This window comes from Maniola jurtina, chromosome 22 (assembly GCF_905333055.1).
Source record: "Maniola jurtina chromosome 22, ilManJurt1.1, whole genome shotgun sequence".
NCBI lineage: Eukaryota > Metazoa > Arthropoda > Insecta > Lepidoptera > Nymphalidae > Maniola > Maniola jurtina.
Genome location: NC_060050.1, coordinates 8,878,944 through 8,900,826, shown reverse-complemented (window position 1 = coordinate 8,900,826; position 21,883 = coordinate 8,878,944). Strand labels below are relative to the sequence as shown.

Below are 21,883 nucleotides of genomic sequence, written 5' to 3'. Positions count from 1 at the left end.
AAGGCTACTTTTTATCCCGGAAAATCAAAGAGTTCCCACGGGAATTTTTAAAAAACCTACATCCATGCGAACGAAGTCGCGGGCATCAGCTAGTAAAAAATATATTGAACGTTTTCGGTTCAACATTCAGGTGCGAGAGGCTTCGGCCGTGGCTAGTTACTACCATGCCGGCAAAGCCCGCCAAGCGATTTAGCGTTCCAGCACGATGCCGTGTAGAAACCAAAGGGGTAACGGGTTTAATGAAACCATATTTTTTTAATTTTTTTAATTTGTCTATTCATATTAATTCTACTGAATAAAAACCGAGTCAGTCCACTTTTATACATGGATCTCCTATCAAAATCGGTTCAGGTAATTTAGAACACTCAGGCAAGTGTTTCCAGTCAAAATGGGTTTTGCCAATAAAGAACTGATGAATATTTTTTGTACCATTCTACTCCCTTTACAACCTCTCGCACTGCCAAGGATCACTGGTATAGATCTCATGGAAATTGTTCCAAAAAAGGATTTAACAAAATTGCGTTTCAGATCATTAATTTTACTTTATGTAACTTTATATTATTGAAATTCTTTCTAATCTAGACAGGTATTATTTGGATTTCTTTACAGCGTGGTTGTAAAGGTGCCCTAAGGTGATTAGGTAAGTCAAAAAAAACGGAAATCGCTCGTAAAAATGTTAACCGGGGGTTATCTCAATCAACAGAGCAGTTACGATGCGAAAAACGGTTTTCACCGCACTGCTGTCGGTGTCGGGAAGCAATAAATTGTAGCTTTTAATCCGATATACCTGCTCAATGGGAGCCGTCGTAATGCCCTGTAATGTACCGGTAAAGGCTATCCGATCACAATTTATGAGGTGTAAAGTAACTCATTTATTTTCGTTGCTACAATTCAGTAGTGATTTGATCAATTGATTAATTATTTTGTAGAATATTTTGCGACGCCTGTTTAGTCCAGTTTAATGCTACTAAAACACAGACATGTTACACCTTAGCTCCAACTTTCTAAAATACATCCATCCCGAATTATTAAGCACACTGAGCTCTTAGATATCGAAATGTTACCCAACCTCAATTTCGAGAAATGCGTCGAGTCAAAGGCAAAAACAGCTGCCAATAAACTTGGTCATCACTTACCAGCAGGTGAGCTCGCAGTCAATGGCTAACTTGTAACGGAATAAAAAAAAAGAATTGGTATCTTGAACAAGGTGAAACGGTACTTTTTGGTACGGAAAAACGATTTATCGATCGCCAAACGATACTAGAAGTGTTTCTTGTTTTATTACGGAACCCTAAAAACATTATCACGAGTTCCTTATATTTTAGATAATTTGTAATACACACAATAATAATAATTCTTTAGGAAACCTAATTACTTGCTACTGTAGGTACAATGCAAAACTTTTTACATAAACATCAGGTAAAAAGTAGGAAAAGCACAAAACCTATATTTATACTGCACTGCCGCAAGCTAATTTTATTCATACGTTTATTTGCATAAGAGCCGTGACTAAAACTTAGTTTATGTCGCCACTCGCCTGTAAAGCCTAGTTTTTATTATGCCGCTGTATTTTTAGGGTCTAAGAATTCTGCGAAAAATCGTGAATTTTAGACAGACACTTTTAAGCCTGTTTACACAACTATAAACAATAAACACCCCATTCCATTTGAAAGAAGCACGTCTTCATAAATATTCTATGAGCATTTTCTCAATCAGAATTTCTTTGTGAAGAGCACGTAATAAAAATACTGAAAATTACGGCCTAAAAGATAAATTCTTTGTCTAATTCCTTGTAAAGTGAGCTCTACACTCGTGGCGCGAACGGGCGCGAAAGCCCGCGACAACTGCGAATCACGAGTGTAGATGTTGTTCACGCCTTCGCGTTCGCGCTTCGCGCCTTTCCCCGATCGGTCGGTTCGGTTTTTGGTCCGCGACAAAGGGTTTGCGGCGCGAACGCATCGTCAACGTCACGAACAAGACTTGTGAATGTGGAGGGACACAGTTCACGCGTGGATTGCGGCATACATTCACGGCGTGAAATAACGGCGCGACTTCACGTGCGAGTGTAGAGCCGGCTTAACAGTGCCTAGGTTAGGTACGTCTACCTAATATACACAATGACACATCGATCCGAATCGCTAACTATGAGCCCCATACTTGTATTTAATTCATCCAAGGCCTCATAAGAAATCAGAGTCACTCAGCGGGCGATGGAGAGTTATGCATTAAGAGCCAGCGCATGCCAGGCCGTCTTTATTTTATAAAAACTATAAGTTTCTCTGTGTATTGTTCCCAACACAGGGAGAAACGATTAGTGAATATGAAGTTTTGATCATAGTGGCTTTGGGAGATAACAGGTAACAAAGGTGCAAAAATCTTAGTCCAAGTATAAAGCCGTTTTAGTAAAGTTTTTTATATATTCTTTGAAATAGTATTAGAAATCACGACATGCCTTGCCAGACACGTATTGTAGCAACCCCCTTAAAGTTTAATAAATTGTTAGAGTTCCTCCCTGTGTTGGGAGTACGCAGAGAAACTTTCAGCGTTTACAAAATACCGGAGGTCTGCCATGAGCTGTCTGTATCTCTACTATGCTTGAAGTTACTTTATGCGATCAAATCAGAAATGTGAGGGTAGGTAGGAGAATAATTATCAGATGGATAAAGAAATCGAAAATTATTATTAATACATTTACTAGACCCTAGACCATGTCGTTTATTAGACAAATTCCATATTATACAACTAGGTACATTGCAATAGAAACTAGGACGAATTAGGTCTGCTGAGATTTGAATGCAGATTGCACGGAATAGTCATATAATAGGGACAGAAATGACCGGCAAAATGACATCTTGACCCGTGTACTAGAACACTGGAACAGTCATGTTTTGTGTCACTTAGAAAATGGACGCTGGACATGCTTAAACTCTATTTATCAATTAAAACAAAGAACCTAAAACTAAAAATCTTAAAAATATAATGTAATAACTGAAATAAATTATTACAAGTGTAAATTAAAAATTTATAACACCCCCGACAAGTGAAGGTTACAGTAAGAACTAGAAAAGAGCTGATAACTTTCAAACGGCTGAACCGATTTTCTTGGATTATAGCTAATAACACTTTCGATCAAGCCACCTTTCAAATAAAAAAAACTAAATTGAAATCAGTTCATTACTTTAGGAGCTACGATGCCACAGACAGATACACAGATACACACCTCAAACGTGTTATAAGTTTTTGGGTCGGGGGTTAAAAAGAAGTCCCTCTATCAATTATGTCGCTATCTATATCATAATCCAGACTAATATTATAATTGCAAAAGTGTATGTCTGTTACCTTTAATGGGTTATCCGAACTAATTTTGAGGGATACAGAAATAGCCTCCATCTTGGAGACGATCATAAGCAACTTTTTGTCCTGAAAAATCAAATCGTTCCCACGGATTAAAAAAAAACCTAAGACTATTTAGTAGGTATTTATTAGAAATAGCTTGTAACTTGAAAACAGATGCAGGCTGCTTTTTAAAGCAAAGAGTTCCCATGGGACTTTTAAAAACCTAAATTCATGTGGATGAAATTACGGGCATCTTCAACTCTTTAAGTATGTACTACGCATCAAGATACAGCCCGCTGGCAGACAGACGGACAGTAAAGTCTTAATATTAGGGTTCCATTGGCATCCTATGGTATGGTTTACGGAACCCTAAAAACCGAATCTACCATTGGCTGTGTGTCTATAACGTAAGAAAGCTTTCTCAGAGAAATAACAAGCATTAATGTTTAGATATATTTACTCGTAATTCGATGTTGAGAATCGATCTCGTAAAAATAGCAATTCATTTTATGGAAGATCTTTCATAAAAGTTTAACGGATTCTATCTCAATTAATAGCCTCAATAACCTTATACTTTGACGTGCTTTGACCTCTTTCTTCTTTCTATCTTTCTTTTTAACCCCCGACCCAAAAAGAGGGGTGTTATAAGTTTGACGTGTGTATCTGTCTGGGGCATCGTAGCTCCTAAACTAATGAACCGATTTAAATTTTTTTTGCGGGCATAAGCTAGTCTCTTATGTTTCTCATATATATTCTTAAGTATTTCTCAATATATTGTGAACTTTTAAAAATACAGGATTTTTGATTTTTTTTCGCATTTTTGTGGTACCTTATCAGTGATGATCACCTGTATTCGTTTTTGCTAGTGTTCCACTTACACCTTGTTGTATAATATAATATCATTGGTTGTCACACAATATTTACAGTTTCAGAATCGAATCTCAAGACGACGATTGTTTTCAAAGACTCGGATAAGAATCAATCTCGTAAAAGTCCGATTCCATTTTATAGAAATTTCCTCATAAATATTCTGAGGACGTCCCCCACTCGATCGTTCAGTTTTATAATAAAAATTCTTGTTACGAAACCTTGTGGTCTGATCGCAATAAATACCTATGCGATGCATTTACACTTTCTGCTTTATCCTAAGACAACAATCACATTAAATACCAGGTATGTAACAAGTTATGTAATTAAAAATAGTTAATTGTAAATTAATATCGACTTGAAAAGAACTGGAAAGCATTTAAATATTTTTGAGTATTTACTTAGCAATTTAAACCAATCACCAAAAACCAGAACTTTTAATATGTTGTAGTTTTTGAAGTCTCCTCTAAAAAAAGTGCTATAAATTAAAAGAGTTTGTAAACTTAATTCTCAAAAAAACAAAATCTAGCAGTTTGATAATGATGGTGATGTATTGAAAGTCATCTTATGTATTAATCAACCCATTTTCAAACAGGTCAGTTACTTTCAACAGAACCGTTGTAAAAATTGCACCTACATTTTGCACCTGGTGATTTTTGCTTTTCAACCTTCAGCAGTATATTATTGGATTGTGGTGCATCCCATTGAACGCGGATATCGGATTAAAGGTACAATTTATGGTTCTTTGAAAGGGTCACCAGATGACCGAAATTTGTAGGACACGACCGAAATTTCCTACTTCCCGAATATTGAAAGGACAATCTCACCAACCAATCACAAACGAGACTATGTTTTCAAAAAAATTCAAAATTCAATTCGAAAATTTAGTTTCGTTTGTGATTGGTTGGTGACTCAAAATGGTTAACTTACACTGACGGCCGTATTCACAAACGTTACTATGAGGTCTCACAGTAAGCTCGAACGCATAGTGTAGGTTCCACCAATCAGATCATTGTAAATTGACGTGATACAGTAATCTGATTGGTGGAACCTACACTGTGCGTTCGAGCGCACTATGAGACCTCATAGTAACGTTTGTGAATACGGATGTTAGTTTTTTGTCTCTATCATTTTTATGGGATTACGTAACAGAGAGAGCCCTATACTAACTTCTCTCCATGGATAGTGTATAAGTAAACCTTTAATTTTGTACGTAAATCTCAAACTTGTATCTGGTAGCCCTACCACCGAGCGCAATGTTCGGGAAAAAGTGTTTTTCAGGATGAGAATGAATGATTGATTGAGATAAAGTCCGTGAACCGTTTATGACTGGGTTGTTATAAAGTGGGGATTGGATTTTTACGACCAAATTGACAGACATGACCTATGTTGTGATTAGCTGAATTTATGGTATTTTAGTTTCAACAATGCATTGTAGCCAATAGCGAGCGAACGTCAACCAATCAGAGGTGATTATGATCGTTATATTGTAGCTGTCATTCTATCGCAATCGAGCCACTGGTCAATAGGTTTTAAGCTTCCTAATCCTTTGATTTTATCCGGAATTCTCAAACTAGGATCTCGTAACTCTACCGCCAAGCGCAATGTTCGGCAAAAAGTGTTTTTCAGGATGGAAGTGAACGATTGATTAAGATAACGTCCGTGAACCGTTTATGACTGGGTTGCTATAAAGTGGGAATTGGATTTTTACGATCAAGATTCTTATTGTCATCGTCAATAGTCTCAAGACGGATGATCTGGGTATTGCGTGACAGTTACATTAGGTACATTTTTTAGTAATCCCCGACCCAAAAAGAGGGGTGTTATAAGTTTGACGTGTGTATCTGTGTATCTGTCTGTGGCATCGTAGCTCCTAAACTAACGAACCGATTTTAATTTAGTTTTTTTTTGTTTGAAAGGTGGCTTGATCGAAAGTGTTCTTAGCTATAATCCAAGAAAATCGGTTCAGCCGTTTGAAAGTTATCAGCTCTTTTCTAGTTACTGTAACCTTCACTTGTCGGGGGTGTTATAAATTTTTAATTTACACTTGTATATTTTTCCCTTACAAGTTAGGTCTTGACTGCGATCTCACCTAGTGGTAAGTGGGATTAGTGCGTAAGTACCTAATATTCGAGTTGGGTCCGAGTTTTTTATATCCGTATTTACACGGACTCGGATCGGATGAGTGCATATTCGCTCTAATGATAGCTTTTGTATTGAAAATCTACCAGGATATCACATACGGATAAATTTTATTTAACGTTGATGAAATTGGCCCTAAGAAAACGAGATTTTGACTCTAGTTTTGACTAGACTTGAGTTTTGACCCGACTATGTTTAAATGATACACCGGAATGGTCATTTCATCATTGTATTTTTTAAAATGTTAAAAATATTTAAAAATATTAAAATATATAAATGTTTAAAATGTTGTTAATATTAGTTTTTAAAATAAATAAAAATATATATTTAAGTGATAATAACCGGGACCGACTTACTTTTTACCGACGACCCCCGTTAAACATGGATAATAGATATTTAAACACTAATTTTACTACTGAATATGATAAATTATGTCATTACAATTCATAGCGAATTGTTCCGTTCTAAGATCTTGGCTAATGATCCTACTTAGCATAAAGGCACACTAGCGCCATGTTGCACGACTAAAAATTGCTATATATCATTGATTTGTCCAACTTTGTGTGAAGAAATAATACAAAAGATTAATCAGTCGCTGGCATTGCTTATTTCTGATTGTCTATGCACTAATTATCACTATTTTCGGCTGAAATTAATAATAATTAATCGTATCTGAAGCTTCTACGTACCAGATAGTTTGTCCTAGGTCTTGCGGGTCTTTACAAGCTTATTTGATCCAACGAAATCCATAAATAATAGACTTCTTCTAGGCAAGAGCGCTCAACCATAGGCTGCCTCATATCAGCTGTGATTGCACTCATATACCTACTAGCTATATGTATGTTTCAAAAAGCTCTTGGTTGACCAACAGGTCGAATTGCTCTTATCTTTTAAATTACTATGGATGGTTGGAGGAGCTATCGTGGATTTTCGGAAAATGACTAACCGTCATAGCCACGCTTTTTGGGCTGTCGTCTACATAATACACGCACGACAAAATGTCATGTCGTATTCATATTATAAGCACGATAAAATGTTGTGAAACAAAAAGTCTTTCGTTTAACTGGAACGTTAATGCACCGACTTACACTAAGTCTCGCTCGTAACCCACCAGAGAGTGGAATTTAGCGATAAAATAATTTGGAAACGGGCCATGTGGACTAACTCCAAACCCAAGTTCAGTGTAATTAAAATAAAATTTTATGCTCATATTATATTACCCACGGTTAGGCTTTAAATGAATTCCTCTTTTATTTATATTACCCACTGAACAAATTTCAGCTTTGCGGTATTAATTTTTAGGGTTCCGTACCTCAAAAGGAAAAACGGAACCCTTATAAGATCACTTTGTTGTCTGGCTGTCTGTCTGTCAAGAAACCTAAGGGGTACTTCCCGTTGACCTAGAATCATGAGATTTGGCAGGTAGGTAGGTCTTATAGAACAATTACAGGAATAAATCTGGAAACCCCGAATTTGTGGTGACATCATTTAAAAAAAAATTAAATGTGTTTTAGTTTTCAAAGTAAGATAACTATACCAAGTAAGGTATCATAATATGAAAGGACTTTACCTGTACATTCTAAAACGGATTTTTATTCATTTTTATGTATAATACTATTTGATTTATCGTGCAAAATGTTGGAAAAAATACCCGAGTACGGAACCCTCAGTGCGCGAGTCTGACTCGCACTTGGCTGGTTTTTATTTTTATTTTTATTCGACTTCAATATAACTTTTTTTTTATAAAATATACTTACATCTAAATAAAAACTAAAAACAAATAAAAATAGTTAAATTAAATTAAAAACCAAATTAAATCTAATACCTCATCGAGATCACCGCAGTGAGGCATTGTATACCCAAGATGTTTGGCAGCATTACCCCTTTGGCAAACTAATTCTTTGCCCAAGATAGCTGCCAGCTCTCGGGGCCCCGGTTGACTCGATAAGCCTTTTCGAAATTTCGTCAAAAAGAGCTCGAGCCCTCGGGCCCCACGGCCCCAAGGTGTCCGCGCCAAAAGGCACAAATGTGAAGCTCCCATCGAGGTATTAATTAAAACTCCCATTAAAAAAATATAATAAATAGTAAATACCTATCAAAACATTATAAAATTACAAGTTTCAGTTTAACATTGTTGCAACAGCGACATCTTACGGACGCTAATAAAAACGTAACGCTCAAGGCTTGCTTAGTGTTTCAGCTTCTACCTCATAGATGGCACTATATTAATGACTAAGTCTCTCCATAGATGTCACTTCACAAAAATGTAGAAAAGCCAAAAAATATGTAATAAATACATTTTCATTTTATTACTTACACTGTTAAATTAGATACTTATCTATACCTTTTTTGAACAGTTAATAAATTAAAAAAAAATAAGTTTCTATATAAGTATTTTAGTTTAGCTACTCATCACAAGATGGAGGTATGAGTAAATAAGTTTAGCAACTTGTAGTGTAAACTTTCCTAATAGACATTAATTTTACAGAAATCAACCATAGATACATAATTATAATTTCCTTTGATTTGATTAGCTAATATTCAAATGAGGACCAAACTAGGTATGTATGGAAAGGTCTGGGAAGCGTGTTAGCATATGACATAGCAGACAGACAGACAACGAAGTGATCCTATAAGGGTTTTTCCTTTTGAGGTACGGAACTCTAAAAAACAGTCGAGCTTAGCTTTTGGGGTGCATTTTTAGGATCCCGTACATAATTATGAACATCATATTTTGGGTCTAAGTACCTATAGAATATTTCCTTTCCGAGCGGACAGACAGACAGACAGCAGAGTGACATGAATAGGGCTCTGGTTTTACCCTTTGGATACAAAACCCGAAAAATGTGACTCATATAATTATGAAGCAGTTTTAAAACTTTACGTACGAATAAGTACCTATCTCCTTTTTTACATATTATACTTAATTTATAATAATATGATAGCATCAGCGAGTATTATCAGAGAATGAGGTATTAAAATGCACCCCAAAATGTCAGACTCAATATTAAAGTAGTTGCGAAGTCGTGGTCGCGGGGCAGAAAGAGAACTATATACATAGGAGGTCCCTATCTACTTCGCAGCTGAACTTTTTCAATATCGCGAAGTTGAGGGTACCCTTTGAGAAACTTTGAAATCGAAGCAAACAGATTTCTTTCTCAAAGTTTTATCAACAAGCTGTATTCAATATCTCTCGAGACATTCAATAAGAACCTGTTTTTCATCCTGGTTGCATTTCGGGTTTTAGATTTATCATATTCGTAACTTTAGGCGCGTTTGAAACCTAAGCTTTAGTTTTAACTGTTTGGTTTTTTTTTATTCTGATACAAGTTAGCACTTGACTGCAATTTCACCTGGTGGTAAGTGATGATGCATTCTAAGATGGAAGCGGGCTAACCTAGAAGGCGGATGGCAGTTAATATTAAACCCATACAACCCTTTGGTTTCTACACGGCAACATACCAGAAAGCTAAATCGATTGGCGGCACGGCTTTGCCAGTAGGGTGGTAACTAGCCACAGCCGAAGCCTCCCACCAGACCAGACCAGTGATTTAGAAATTATAAAATTCCAAACCCTGCCTGGAATCGAACCCGGGACCTCCCACTAATTTGACCACAGCGCTTACCACTGCGCCAGAGAGGTCGTCAAGCTCATGATCCACTCATCGCCGGGCCACTACTGAGCGCGGGTCTCTACCGTGCTGGCCCAGTGCGGATTGGCAGACTTATGGATGGGCCCTTCGAAGATAAAAAACGCGCTCAAAAAGTCAAGAGAAATTGCAAAAGTCTCTTGACTTTGTCAATGACGATGACGTAAGATTCAAGCGTATTTTTGCGGACGGAATTGTATGGGAAAGGCTAATCCATATACATCGATGCTTCACACTCCTCTGAGAAACCTCCTTTTTGTAAATCGGTTAAAAATACAGTAATAGGTAGCATACAGCTTAGTGAAATTGTACTAAGTTCGAAAATAAAAATCTAACAAGTGTAAATTAAAAATTTATAACACCCCCGACAAATGAAACTTACAGTAACTAGAAAAGACCTGATAACTTTCAAACGGCTGAACCGATTTTCTTGGATTATAGCTAAGAACACTCTCGATCAAGCCACCTTTCAAACAAAAAAAAACTAAATTAAAATCGGTTCATTAGTTTAGGAGCTACGATGCCACAGACAGATACACAGATACACACGTCAAACTTATAACAGTCCTCTTTTTGGCTCGGGGGTTAAAAATGTGGACTCTATAAGAAGAGCTTTTCGTAATAAAATTAAGCAAACTGGATAAACCTTGGATAAACAGCTATGCTGATGTCACAGATATCTACTCGGGCATCCATTTTCATAACATAACGAGGTATCAAATCAAAGAGGATCAACTGAAATGAACTTTTTTTTATTCGGGAAATATTGGCTGACTGAATATGTCAAAGGTTAGGAAGTTATTTTCGGTTGCGGAAGTTATTTTATTTATTTTATTACACGAATAACAATATCTATTCTTAGCTAGTACTTATTACAGTAAAGAGATCGTTATAGAGGACTTTCAATGTATTTCTATATATTTTTAACCCCCGACCCAAAAAGAGGGGTGTTGTAAGTTTGACATGTGTATCTATCTGTATTCTGTATGTGGCATCGTACCTAGCTCCTAAACGAATGAACCGATTTTTATTTAGTTTTTTTTTTGTTTGAAAGGTGGCTTGATCGACAGTGTTCCTAGCTATAATTGAAGAAAATCGGTTCAGCCATTTGAAAGTTATCAGCTCTTTTCTAGTTTTCTTATAGAGGTTTTTGTGTCAGGGGTTTTTTAAATTTTGAGTTATTGCGCAAAATTTTCCGCGAGTTCCCACATGATTTTCAAAAGCCCAAATCCATACGAACGAAGTCGATGGCATCAGCTAGTAATAGAAAACGCAGGTGGTACATGAAACTAAGGGATTAGAAACTGGGAAACGTGGTGAGAAGTTAGGTACTGTATTGAAGTCTATAGTAGGTAAGATGAAGTCATAGTTTCTGGACTCTGGAGTACTTCATTAAAGTTATAATGAAGACTAAAGGTATTAAGTAACTTTGAAGTCGCTAGTTTCAAGAGAAGTTTAATGTTCAAATGTATTTATAAATAGTTGTATTTCGTTTCTGTCATGTTCGACGCGCTGCCCAGCCAAAACGTTTTCGTAACGTTTCCGTTTTCATTGTGAGGTCCACACTCCACCATATCCGAAACGTGTGTGAATAAGCTTTTAGAATCAGATAGATATAAAGCAGTTAGGTAAAAACAGTGCATGTGTGAAAGTTCATATTGAACTTTTTAGAACGAAGGTCTGCTGTTTCTTCATTTTTTGTTTTCTTGCATTTGCGTGAGCAAAGTATAAAAACTGTATGAGCCTTTCAAAATCTGAAAAAAAAAACACACACACAGCCTTACATCTTTGAAAAATTAAAAGTCCAATGACGATAACGTGTCTAATGCGAAGAAGTAGAAGTAAGTAATAAACCAAGGTTTTTTTCTTTCTGTCGTCTGGCTTTACACAGATTAGCCTATTTTATAGCGAAAAATCGTAGGTCTATAGATTAGCCAATGTCAGGTTTGTAGTTATTTACAAGTTAGGGAAACTATACAAGTATGTAAAACTATAAAAGGCACCGCACGCGCGTCAGCAAACGCCAACACAGACCCCAAGATTTTTATACACTAGTAATGGGTTGCAATGTTTTGAAGAATGCGCAGTGTCGTTTTACTCATACACCTCGCTTCTCACCACACATGATGTCTATTGACACGCGCAAGCGCATCAATTCAAATCAAAAAAAGACTGACGCTAGAGGTCAACGAACGTTGCATAGTTAGGTGCCGCGGGTTAGGCGGCGCATTGACCCCAAGTTTTGCACGCTATACATTGCGGGTTTGAAAAATACTAAATCACTAAAACTACAAATATAAGGCAAATGGTCATTGGTATTGGATTGTGTTTAGATAGTTTATAATGATAGCGCTAAGTTTTTGTTAACGTTCTAGTTAAGCCGTACATATATAATAAATATCAACATTACAATATGTATCAAAGTAAAAAATACCGCTTATTGCTCATTAAAACGGGTATTTTTCTATAAAAGGTCTACTCTGTGAGAGTGGAGACCATTCCTTAGTAATGGGGCATAAAAAAGCTATTACGCTTCATACTAACGTCAATAAACGTGGCCATGGAAAAATTCGTGAAAGACCCCGCTTGCAATATAGACGAAAGTGACAGCTTGCCCGCTATACTCTATACGCGGAATGAAGTTAGTAGCGCTCTCTCTGTTACGTGTTCCCATACAAACGATAGAGACAAAAATCTCAGTGGGTGTGAACTATTTTGAGTCACCAATCAATCGCAAACATGTTTTCAAAAAACTTTTGAAATTCAATTCGAAAACATAGTTTCGTCAGTGATTGGTTTTTGACTCAAAATAGTAAACGCTCTTTGAAATTTTCGTCTCTATCATTTGTAAAGGATTACGTATTAGAGAGATCGCTATACTAAATTATTTTCGCAGATAGAGTAACTGTAGTAGCAGCACTTACCTTCGCACTTGATCGGCATCTCACCACCAGTTGCTACTGTATAGGTACACGCCTCGTTCGATTATATCACTCGTCATACTCACGTCAATAAACGTGGCCATGGAAAAATTCATGAAAGGCCCCGCTTGCAATATGAACGAAGGTGACAGCTTGCCCGCAAGTAGCAGCACTTGCCTACGCACTTGAACGTCACACGCCACCAGTTGCTACTGTACACGCCTCGTACGATTATTATCACTCGTCATACTCACGTCAATAAACGTGGCCATGGAAAAATTCATGAAAGGCCCCGCTTGCAATATGAACGAAGGTGACAGCTTGCCCGCAAGTAGCAGCACTTGCCTACGCACTTGAACGTCACACGCCACCAGTTGCTACTGTACACGCCTCGTACGATTATTATCACTCGTCATACTCACGTCAATAAACGTGGCCATGGAAAAATTCATGAAAGGCCCCGCTTGCAATATGAACGAAGGTGACAGCTTGCCCGCAAGTAGCAGCACTTGCCTACGCACTTGAACGTCACACGCCACCAGTTGCTACTGTACACGCCTCGTACGATTATTATCACTCGTCATACTCACGTCAATAAACGTGGCCATGGAAAAATTCATGAAAGGCCCCGCTTGCAATATGAACGAAGGTGACAGCTTGCCCGCAAGTAGCAGCACTTGCCTACGCACTTGAACGTCACACGCCACCAGTTGCTACTGTACACGCCTCGTACGATTATTATCACTCGTCATACTCACGTCAATAAACGTGGCCATGGAAAAATTCATGAAGGGCCCCGCTTGCAATATGAACGAAGGTGACAGCTTGCCCGCAAGTAGCAGCACTTGCCTACGCACTTGAACGTCACACGCCACCAGTTGCTACTGTACACGCCTCGTACGATTATTATCACTCGTCATACTCACGTCAATAAACGTGGCCATGGAAAAATTCATGAAAGGCCCCGCTTGCAATATGAACGAAGGTGACAGCTTGCCCGCAAGTAGCAGCACTTGCCTACGCACTTGAACGTCACCGCGCCACCAGTTGCTACTGTACATGCCTTGTTCGACACTATAACTCTAAAATGCATACCAATATTATATAACAAGTGTAAATTAAAAATTTGTAACACCCCTGACAAGTGAAGGTTACAGTAACTAAAAAAGAGCTGATAACTTTCTAATGGCTGGACCGATTTTCTTGAATTATAGCTAAGAACACTCTCGATCAAGCCACCTTTCAAACAAAAAAAAACTAAATTAAAATCGGTTCATTAGTTTAGGAGCTACGATGCCACAGACAGATACACAAATACACAAGTGAAACTTATAACACCCCTCTTTTTGGATCGGAGGTTAAAAACCCGTGATAACCTAGTGGTTAATACGTCCTCCTATTCGGGAGGTCGGAGGTTCGATCCACACTGCTAACTTTGCGTAGCTACGTGTATATTGAGCAATTAAGTATCATTTGCTTAAACAGCGAAGGAAAACATCGTGAGGAAACCTGCATGCTTGAGAGTTCTCCATAATGTTCTCAAAGGTCTGTTTAGTCTGACAATCCTCATTTGGCCAGCGTGGTAGACTATTGTCAAACCTTTATCATTCTGAGAGAAGACCCGTGCTCTGTAGCGGGCCGTCGCTGGTAAATTATGATATTAGCGACTAAGACGAATTAAACTATTACAGGCAGATATTTTTCTTTTTCGCATTTTATCAAACCCCCGACCCAAGAATAAAGGGGTGTTATAAGTTTGACGTGTGTATCTGTGTATCTGTCTGTGGCATGGTATGGTACTAATGAACCGATTTTAATTTAGTTTTTTTGTTTGAAAGGTGGCTTGATCGAGAGTGTTCTTAGCTATAATCCAAGAAAATCGGTTCAGCCGTTTGAAAGTTATCAGCTCTTTTTTAGTTACTGTAACCTTCACTTGTCGGGGGTGTTAAAAAATTGTTAATTTACACCTGTTAAAAAGCATACCCATACCTCATAGGCAATTTCATTGCTGTGCCAACAGTATAGAAAGAGTTGAACCGTCAATGCCGTAGTGAATTCAATGACCCAGATCTTTTGGGACATTGTGATTTCTCCCTGAAAATAAATAAATCATCAACACCTGCTAATAAAAAAGTCCTAAATTACCACCCTAACTCATCAAAGCCCAGCCCAAATCCTTGGTCCTAAAAAACTGAAATTTTGAAGTTATTTAGTTAGAGGATGCCCGCGACTTCGTCCGCGTGGATTTAGTTTTTTAAGGATCCCGTGGGAACTGTTTGATTTTTCGGGATAAAAAGTTGCCTATGTCAATTACATGGACGTAAGCTACCTCAGTACTAAATTTCATACAAATTGGTTAAGCAGATGGGTCTTTAGGAATCCCGTGGGATCTCTTTGATTTTCCAGGATAAAAGTAGCCTATGTGCGTTCCAGGGATATAAGCTAACTCTGTACCAAATTTCGTCAGAATCGGTTAACTGTTGGGCCGTGAAAAGGTAGCAGACAGACTGACAGATAGACAGACAGACGGACAAACAGACACACTTTTGCATTTATAGTATTAGTATGGATAAAGGACTAAGGCCCGAAATTTTGAAATTTTGCTGGGGATATGGGATAAACAACTTGTGGACGATCCCAAACTAACTGGCACGTTGGAAAATCTGGAGCACCGCAGAGATGTAAGCCGTCTTTGCGTGCTCTATCGCCTTTATGATGGCGAGTGCTCTGAAGAGCTGTTTGACCTCATTCCATTCTCCTTTTTCTACAACCACGCCGCACGCCACCGTAAGCAATATCATCCTCACCACCTGGGTGTCTGGTGCACTTTGACCGCCCGTTGTGCCAGATCCTTTTTTTCACGCACATACACGTCGGTCCTAACCTCAGCTTGCCGGGGTGTTATGGTCCATGAGTGCATTTATTGTATACTAGCTGTGCCCGCGACTTCGTTCGCGTGGAATAGTGACTTTCAGTGCGCTTTATATAGCCACGGACGCTCAGGCGAGAGGCGTGTAGTACGTACTCTGTACGTTAAAAATGTTCGCCGTGATTCTTTAAATTGACATAACTTTTTTATTTATGAACCGATTGACATGAAATAAACACTAAATGTTAAGTGAAGCTTACTACAATATATTAGTGAAAACCGTATCTAAATCGAATAAGCCGTTTCTGATATTAGCGTGCACAAACACACAGACAAACAGACAAACAGACAAAAAAAATTAATTACAAATTCGGGTTCGGCATCGATATAATAAGAACCCCTGCTACTTTTTTTTTATATATTTCCATTGTACAGACACCACTTTTCTACAATTTTATTATATGTATAGATAGACTAGAGGATGTCCGCGGCTTCGCCCGCGTGGATTTCAGTTTTTTTGAAATCCCGTAGGAACTCTTTGATTTTCCGGGATAAAAAGTGGCCTATGTCCTTCTCCGGTATGTATGCCAAGTCTGTACCAAATTTCATTAAAATTGGTTCAGCGGTTGGGCCGTGAAAACGTAGCAGACAGACAGATAGACACACACTTTGCATTTATGGCATGGATTGTATTAGTGTGAAAATGACTTACCAAACTAAGTTGTACCACGCTGCAGCAAATTGATAAGGAACAAACGAGTACATAGACGAACATTACTGCAGAAATTAAAGAATTGAATGTTTTGAACTGTCTAAAAAAACATGTAATATGTTATTGGTGATAAAATTCCCTAACAAAGGACTAGACATTCATTACTGTAATATTAACATTTTGTGTACCAGAGCTTGATTTTGAAAATCAGGTTCAGGAGGGATTTGTTGCTAGCTACTTTCTTAGGTTTTTTGATTAGGTTGACTTTTTTATCTTAATTTTTTTGGGACTTCTGTCCGACACGTTTGTTATTTATGATTATGATATTGATACCACTATTTTCATGCGTTTCATAAAAACCGAATGGAATTATATTAATGTTATTTATATAATACTTAGTAATATTCAATGATATTTTATACACCTATATCACCTCTAAAGACAAAGTTACTACTTACTCTATACAAAAGTTATGCAATCGATGACACTCTTTGATGTTATCTAATACTTGATCTCTCGGAATTTCATTTACGCCGCCAAAAATCCTTTGGGATTTATATCGCAATATCATCATTTGGCCCTTCAAAAAGGACATTATCGCGACAGAGTTCGTATCATAAACAGCGATAACACCACAACCCTGACTAGTCATTATTATATGGACGGTTACAGCCACCAGATATCCGGGCATTCTAGTTTTATCAAAAGGAAACCACGAGCTTAGAATTTGCGGATAGGGTTCCGTACCGTTCCCTATCATTTCACGATAAACCGGCACCGTGGCGTACTTTAGAAATGGAGCCAAAATTGTCACTATATGAGTCAGTAGAATCACTGACCAAAATAAAAATGTTATCACTCTTGAATAATCGATGTAATTTTTCATTAGTTTTCTTGTAACCGGATCATTGCTTTTCAGCGCCGCGAGTTCTTCTGTTGAAATATTTTTAACGAGTTCTCTCCAACGAGAGAGATGCATAACAAAAAATACCGTCTTGCTTATAGAAACAAGGCTCAAAGCAGCCACGGAAATATTGAAAAGCACTTTCATCGAGTCGTTTCTCATAAAGTACAGTTCAATAAATTCGCTTACAACGAAAAGAAAGGAGCAGACATGTAAAAAATTGAAGAAGCCGTCTCGAATTTTATGTCCACATTGCCAGAGGCCAAACCAATAAAGCCCCTTTAGATTAGGACCCAACAGAGGATGTTTGGGATCCTCTAGGCCTTTGACAGATGTAATTATTTTCCGTTGTAGCATGTTGGTATCTACGAGTATCCTTATTAGCGTTCAATACTCGGATAATAAAATGTTGATAAAATGCTTTTCTTTTTATAGAACCTGAATACAATGGCAGTAAACAAAAGCGAACAATGAGAAATACTGACGATATTATATTACGACAACTTAGGTACATGGTAAGTATTGTGTGGTATTGTACTTTTTTTATTGAGAAGGAAAAATGGGACATCTTTGAAACGAGTCAATATTGTTTTTTATGGGTTCTCAACAGGCTTCTTTTCTTCACATATTCATAAGAAAAAAGCCTGAATGAGTGTGTATATTTACAAAGAGACATTTGCTGCCTGCCTTCTTGTATATTTGTGTAATTTATAGGTATTACAAATAAATAAAAATACAGCGTCTTTCTATACTTTCGAAATGTCCGTCCGTCCGTCTGTCCGTCTGTTCGTCTGTCCATCTGTCAAAAAACCTATAGGGAACTTCCCGTTGACCTAGAATTATGAAATTTAGTAGGAAGTTAGGTATTATAGCACAAGTAAAGGAAAAAATTTGAAAATCGTGAACCGCACAACACAAAAAAAATTTTAAAATGGGTTCATTAACAAATAATTAGTATTTTCAATTTTCAATGTAAGCTAACTATACCAAGTGGGGTATCATATGAAAGGGCTTTACCTGTATATTCTAAAAGAAATTTCTATTTATTTTTATGCATAATAGTTTATGATTCATGGTGCAAAATGTCGGAAAACTACACATTCTTATATGATATGTTCTTACATAATATGATATGTAATTGTTTACTCTCCCAAATAAATAAATAAAAAATATGTAGCATAATATTATTATTGCTTAGTTGCATAATGCGCTGCAAAATAATGCGTTGTGAGTGTTAATTTCAAGCTATCAAGAAAGCCTATCAAAGAAAATAGCTCGCTGCTTTTTTCTAGCACTTAATTATATCTGTTCTAAAAATATATATTTTACACTATAAAATAATTTCCGCTTAATTTTCTTTATTAACCCCCGACCCAAAAAGAGGGGTGTTATAAGTTTGACGTGTGTATCTGTGTATCTGTGTATCTGTCTGTGGCACCGTAGCGCCTGAACTAATGAACCGATTTTAATTTAGTTTTTTTTGTTTGAAAGGTGGCTTGATCGAGAGTGTTCTTAGCTATAATCCAAGAAAATCGATTCAGCCGTTTGAAAGTTATCAGCTCTTTTCTAGTTACTGTAACCTTCACTTGTCGGGGGTGTTACAAATTTTTAATTTACACTTGTTAGAAAAAATATACCTGTCATACAAAACTACAGATCTTTTGGATTGAAATTTAAAGTTTTTTCATTGTCATACTAGATAATGTCCACGACTTTATCCACGTGGAAATCCTTTGATTTTTCCGGCATAATATATCTATCCACCCATCCTATCGGTCTCAGGGACGCAAAATATTATCTCTGTATTAAATTCATACTACCTAAATAATAGATTTACGCTAGTACAAATAAAGTTACTTCAAATTATATTTGGGCCTATCGTGCCCAATTTTCGAAGGCCCAAGCCCGGTTTTTTAACTTTACTTTGGAACTGTCAGTTAAACCAGATAGGCGAAGCAAATACAAGTATACTTTAATACTTCTCAAACAATTTTCCCTTTCATAAAAATCCCTTACGTAATAGCCTTTTACAAAGTCCGTCAGATTAACCTTTTCCCTACGTAATAGGGAAAGATATTAAGCTTGCCCAGCTTTTGATCCCTTGTCAAACGGAAAGAAAATGTGTCTGACATATTACAAGATAGCATAACTTAATACATCTGCAACATACATGATACTACGGGTATACAGTATACACGGTACTTATATGTACAGTATATTAACACACCCCTGACGCAACATCCCATTTAAGCAAACCGATTTAATTACCTATTACTACTACCGGAACACCAGCCTGTCCGCACACGATTTGTGTTTGTGGGTAACGTCAAAGGGCTGAGGTCTGAGTGAAGTCAATCGAGCTATACGTACCTAAGATAAAATGCGATCTGTAGATTTCAGCCTAATGGTGAGATCTATAGAATTTTACTCAGACTTAAGACACTGTTAAAACGAGACAGCATTACATCACTGTCTCGTTTTAACTGAAACTTATCTAACCTAAGTCAAAGAACAATCTTTAGATTTCAGCCTTAGTCTTACGTAGTCAATATTATCAGTGTTCCTACAAAACACGTGTACAGTGCTTGAAAGAGCCTTCAAACGGCGAACAAAAAGCAATCTAAATGCAATATCCCAACTCAATCTGTAAGCACTTGAGACAGTGGCCTTGAAGAAAATACGAGTAGGCACGGAGACGGAGTTTTAACAAAGTACTGGAAAACCACTTATGATGAATACCTACGAAATATTCTGTGTATGTCTTGTGGAAATCCTTACAAGAGATTTATATTCAGCAGTGGAATAGTTCATAACAGTTATGAAACCTGTAACAAAACGTTGAGGCTTCACCTACATTGGCAGGCGTCAAATGTAGGTAGGCTAGGTTGGCTATATAATGACTAAGATCTTTTTATATGAAGAAAATTTCAGGTCACCCCTAGCCTATATGACAGATGTCGATTGAGAATCAAACCGAGTTTTCTCACTCTAGTGAGAAAACTCTAGAAAGAGAAGAGTGAACTCTAGTTCACTCTGACAGTAGACCGAGAGTTTTCTCCGAAACTAGAGTGAACCAGAGTTCACTCTGATAGTAGACTCTATAAAACCAACTGATCGATGACTTGTTTTCCATTGGATCAGTCAGACTATATTATGCCAACTTTTGTTAATCGAAATGCATTTTGTTGAATCTTTGCAAGAGAATACCCAGCAGTGGACTCTATCAACCTAACGAATGAATTACATGTTTTTCACTGGATCAGTCATTATTATATTGTACAGACTATATTACTGTATCAGCTCTTGTTAACTGAACTGTATACTGTGGCACTCCTTAGAAGAGATTTATATCCAGCAATGGACTTTATCAACCCGACGGCGTGATGACTTGTTTTCCATTGGATAAATCATCATTATATTGTACCAGCTCTTGTTAACTGACCTGTATTGCGTGGAAATCCTTAGAAGAGATTTATATCCAGCAATGGACTTTATCAACCCGACGGTGTGATGACTTGTTTTCCATTGGATTAGTCATCATTATATTGTACCAGCTCGTGTTAATCAACCGGTATTGCGTGGAAATCCTTAGAAGAGATTTATATCTAGCAATGGACTCTGTCAACCTAACGAATCAGTCATCAGACTTTAATACTTAGTAAGGTTATTATATGACGAAGTGTATCAAGTATCAAGATTGATATAACCTTCCTCTAAAATCCCGTTAACAGAATTCCCAGCGGTACGTACATCGTGCTCACGGCTCCGTACTTCATCAACGTCAGAACTTGTTGGAACATGTACGAGTAAGTGAATAGCCCTTTGAAATCCATTTCATGTCAGCTCAATGAATTTCAACTGCCTTGGTTATATGACACGTATGACACGTCGCTTATGTCTTTAGTAAATACCTAAATGGTTGAGACTTGGGAGTGTTGCCGTTCACGACAGTTATTATAGCTTGTAGCAAAACCTCGAGGCTTCATCATCTGGCTATGAAACGATTAGGTATAAGACATGGGCCGTAGTGACAGCATGGCAAAGTAATATTTTTTCTTTGATTTCACATCAGCCCTAGCGCTCCATTCCATTCCATCAGCCTATATACGTCCACTGCCTTGGATATAGGCCTTTCCAAGAGCGCGCCACCAAACACGGTCCTCCGCCTTCCTCATCCACCCGCTCCCCACCATCTTTTTTTTTCATTTTCATTTATTGCAAGATTGTAAGTAAAAAAGATGTTACATAAATTTTAAGTAGGTACATATCACAATCTGCCATGAAATGGCGTGCAAAATTTATTATCTTTATCTACATTTTCAATAAGTACATAAAATATCACTTTTAATCAATAGAAAATTTAACAATTCTTCCTTCCTTCCTTCTTCAGGTCATCGGTCCAGCGGGCTGGAGGTCGTCCTACACTGCGCTTAACGGTACTTTGTCTCTGCTTCAGAACACGTCTGCCCCATCGGCCGTCGG

At 37.4% G+C, this 21,883-nt stretch overlaps 1 protein-coding gene across 1 annotated transcript; it reads right to left on the bottom strand.

Moving 5' to 3' along the window:
* Positions 1–11,618: 11,618 nt before the first annotated feature.
* On the bottom strand, positions 11,619–17,758 carry LOC123876993 (odorant receptor 46a-like). The gene is made up of 5 exons (XM_045923470.1): positions 16,956–17,758; positions 16,498–16,597; positions 14,906–15,010; positions 13,843–13,998; positions 11,619–11,749 (listed from the first exon to the last, which is right to left on the bottom strand). The coding sequence occupies exons 1-5, from the start codon at positions 17,756–17,758 to the stop codon at positions 11,687–11,689; spliced, it is 1,227 nt and encodes a 408-aa protein (XP_045779426.1). The 3' UTR covers positions 11,619–11,686.
* Between the last annotated feature and the right edge of the window lie 4,125 nt (positions 17,759–21,883).

Coding starts and splice junctions, on each gene's coding strand:
- LOC123876993 (XM_045923470.1), bottom strand. CDS start 17,758: ATGCTACAACGGAAAATAATTACATCTGTCAAAGGCCTAGAGGATCCC. Junction 16,598..16,955: donor TTGCATAACTTTTGTATAGA/GTAAGTAGTAAC, acceptor ATGTTTTTTTAG/ACAGTTCAAAACATTCAATT. Junction 11,750..13,842: donor CCATGGCCACGTTTATTGAC/GTGAGTATGACG, acceptor TTTTTTTTTCAG/ATTTTGAAAGGCTCATACAG.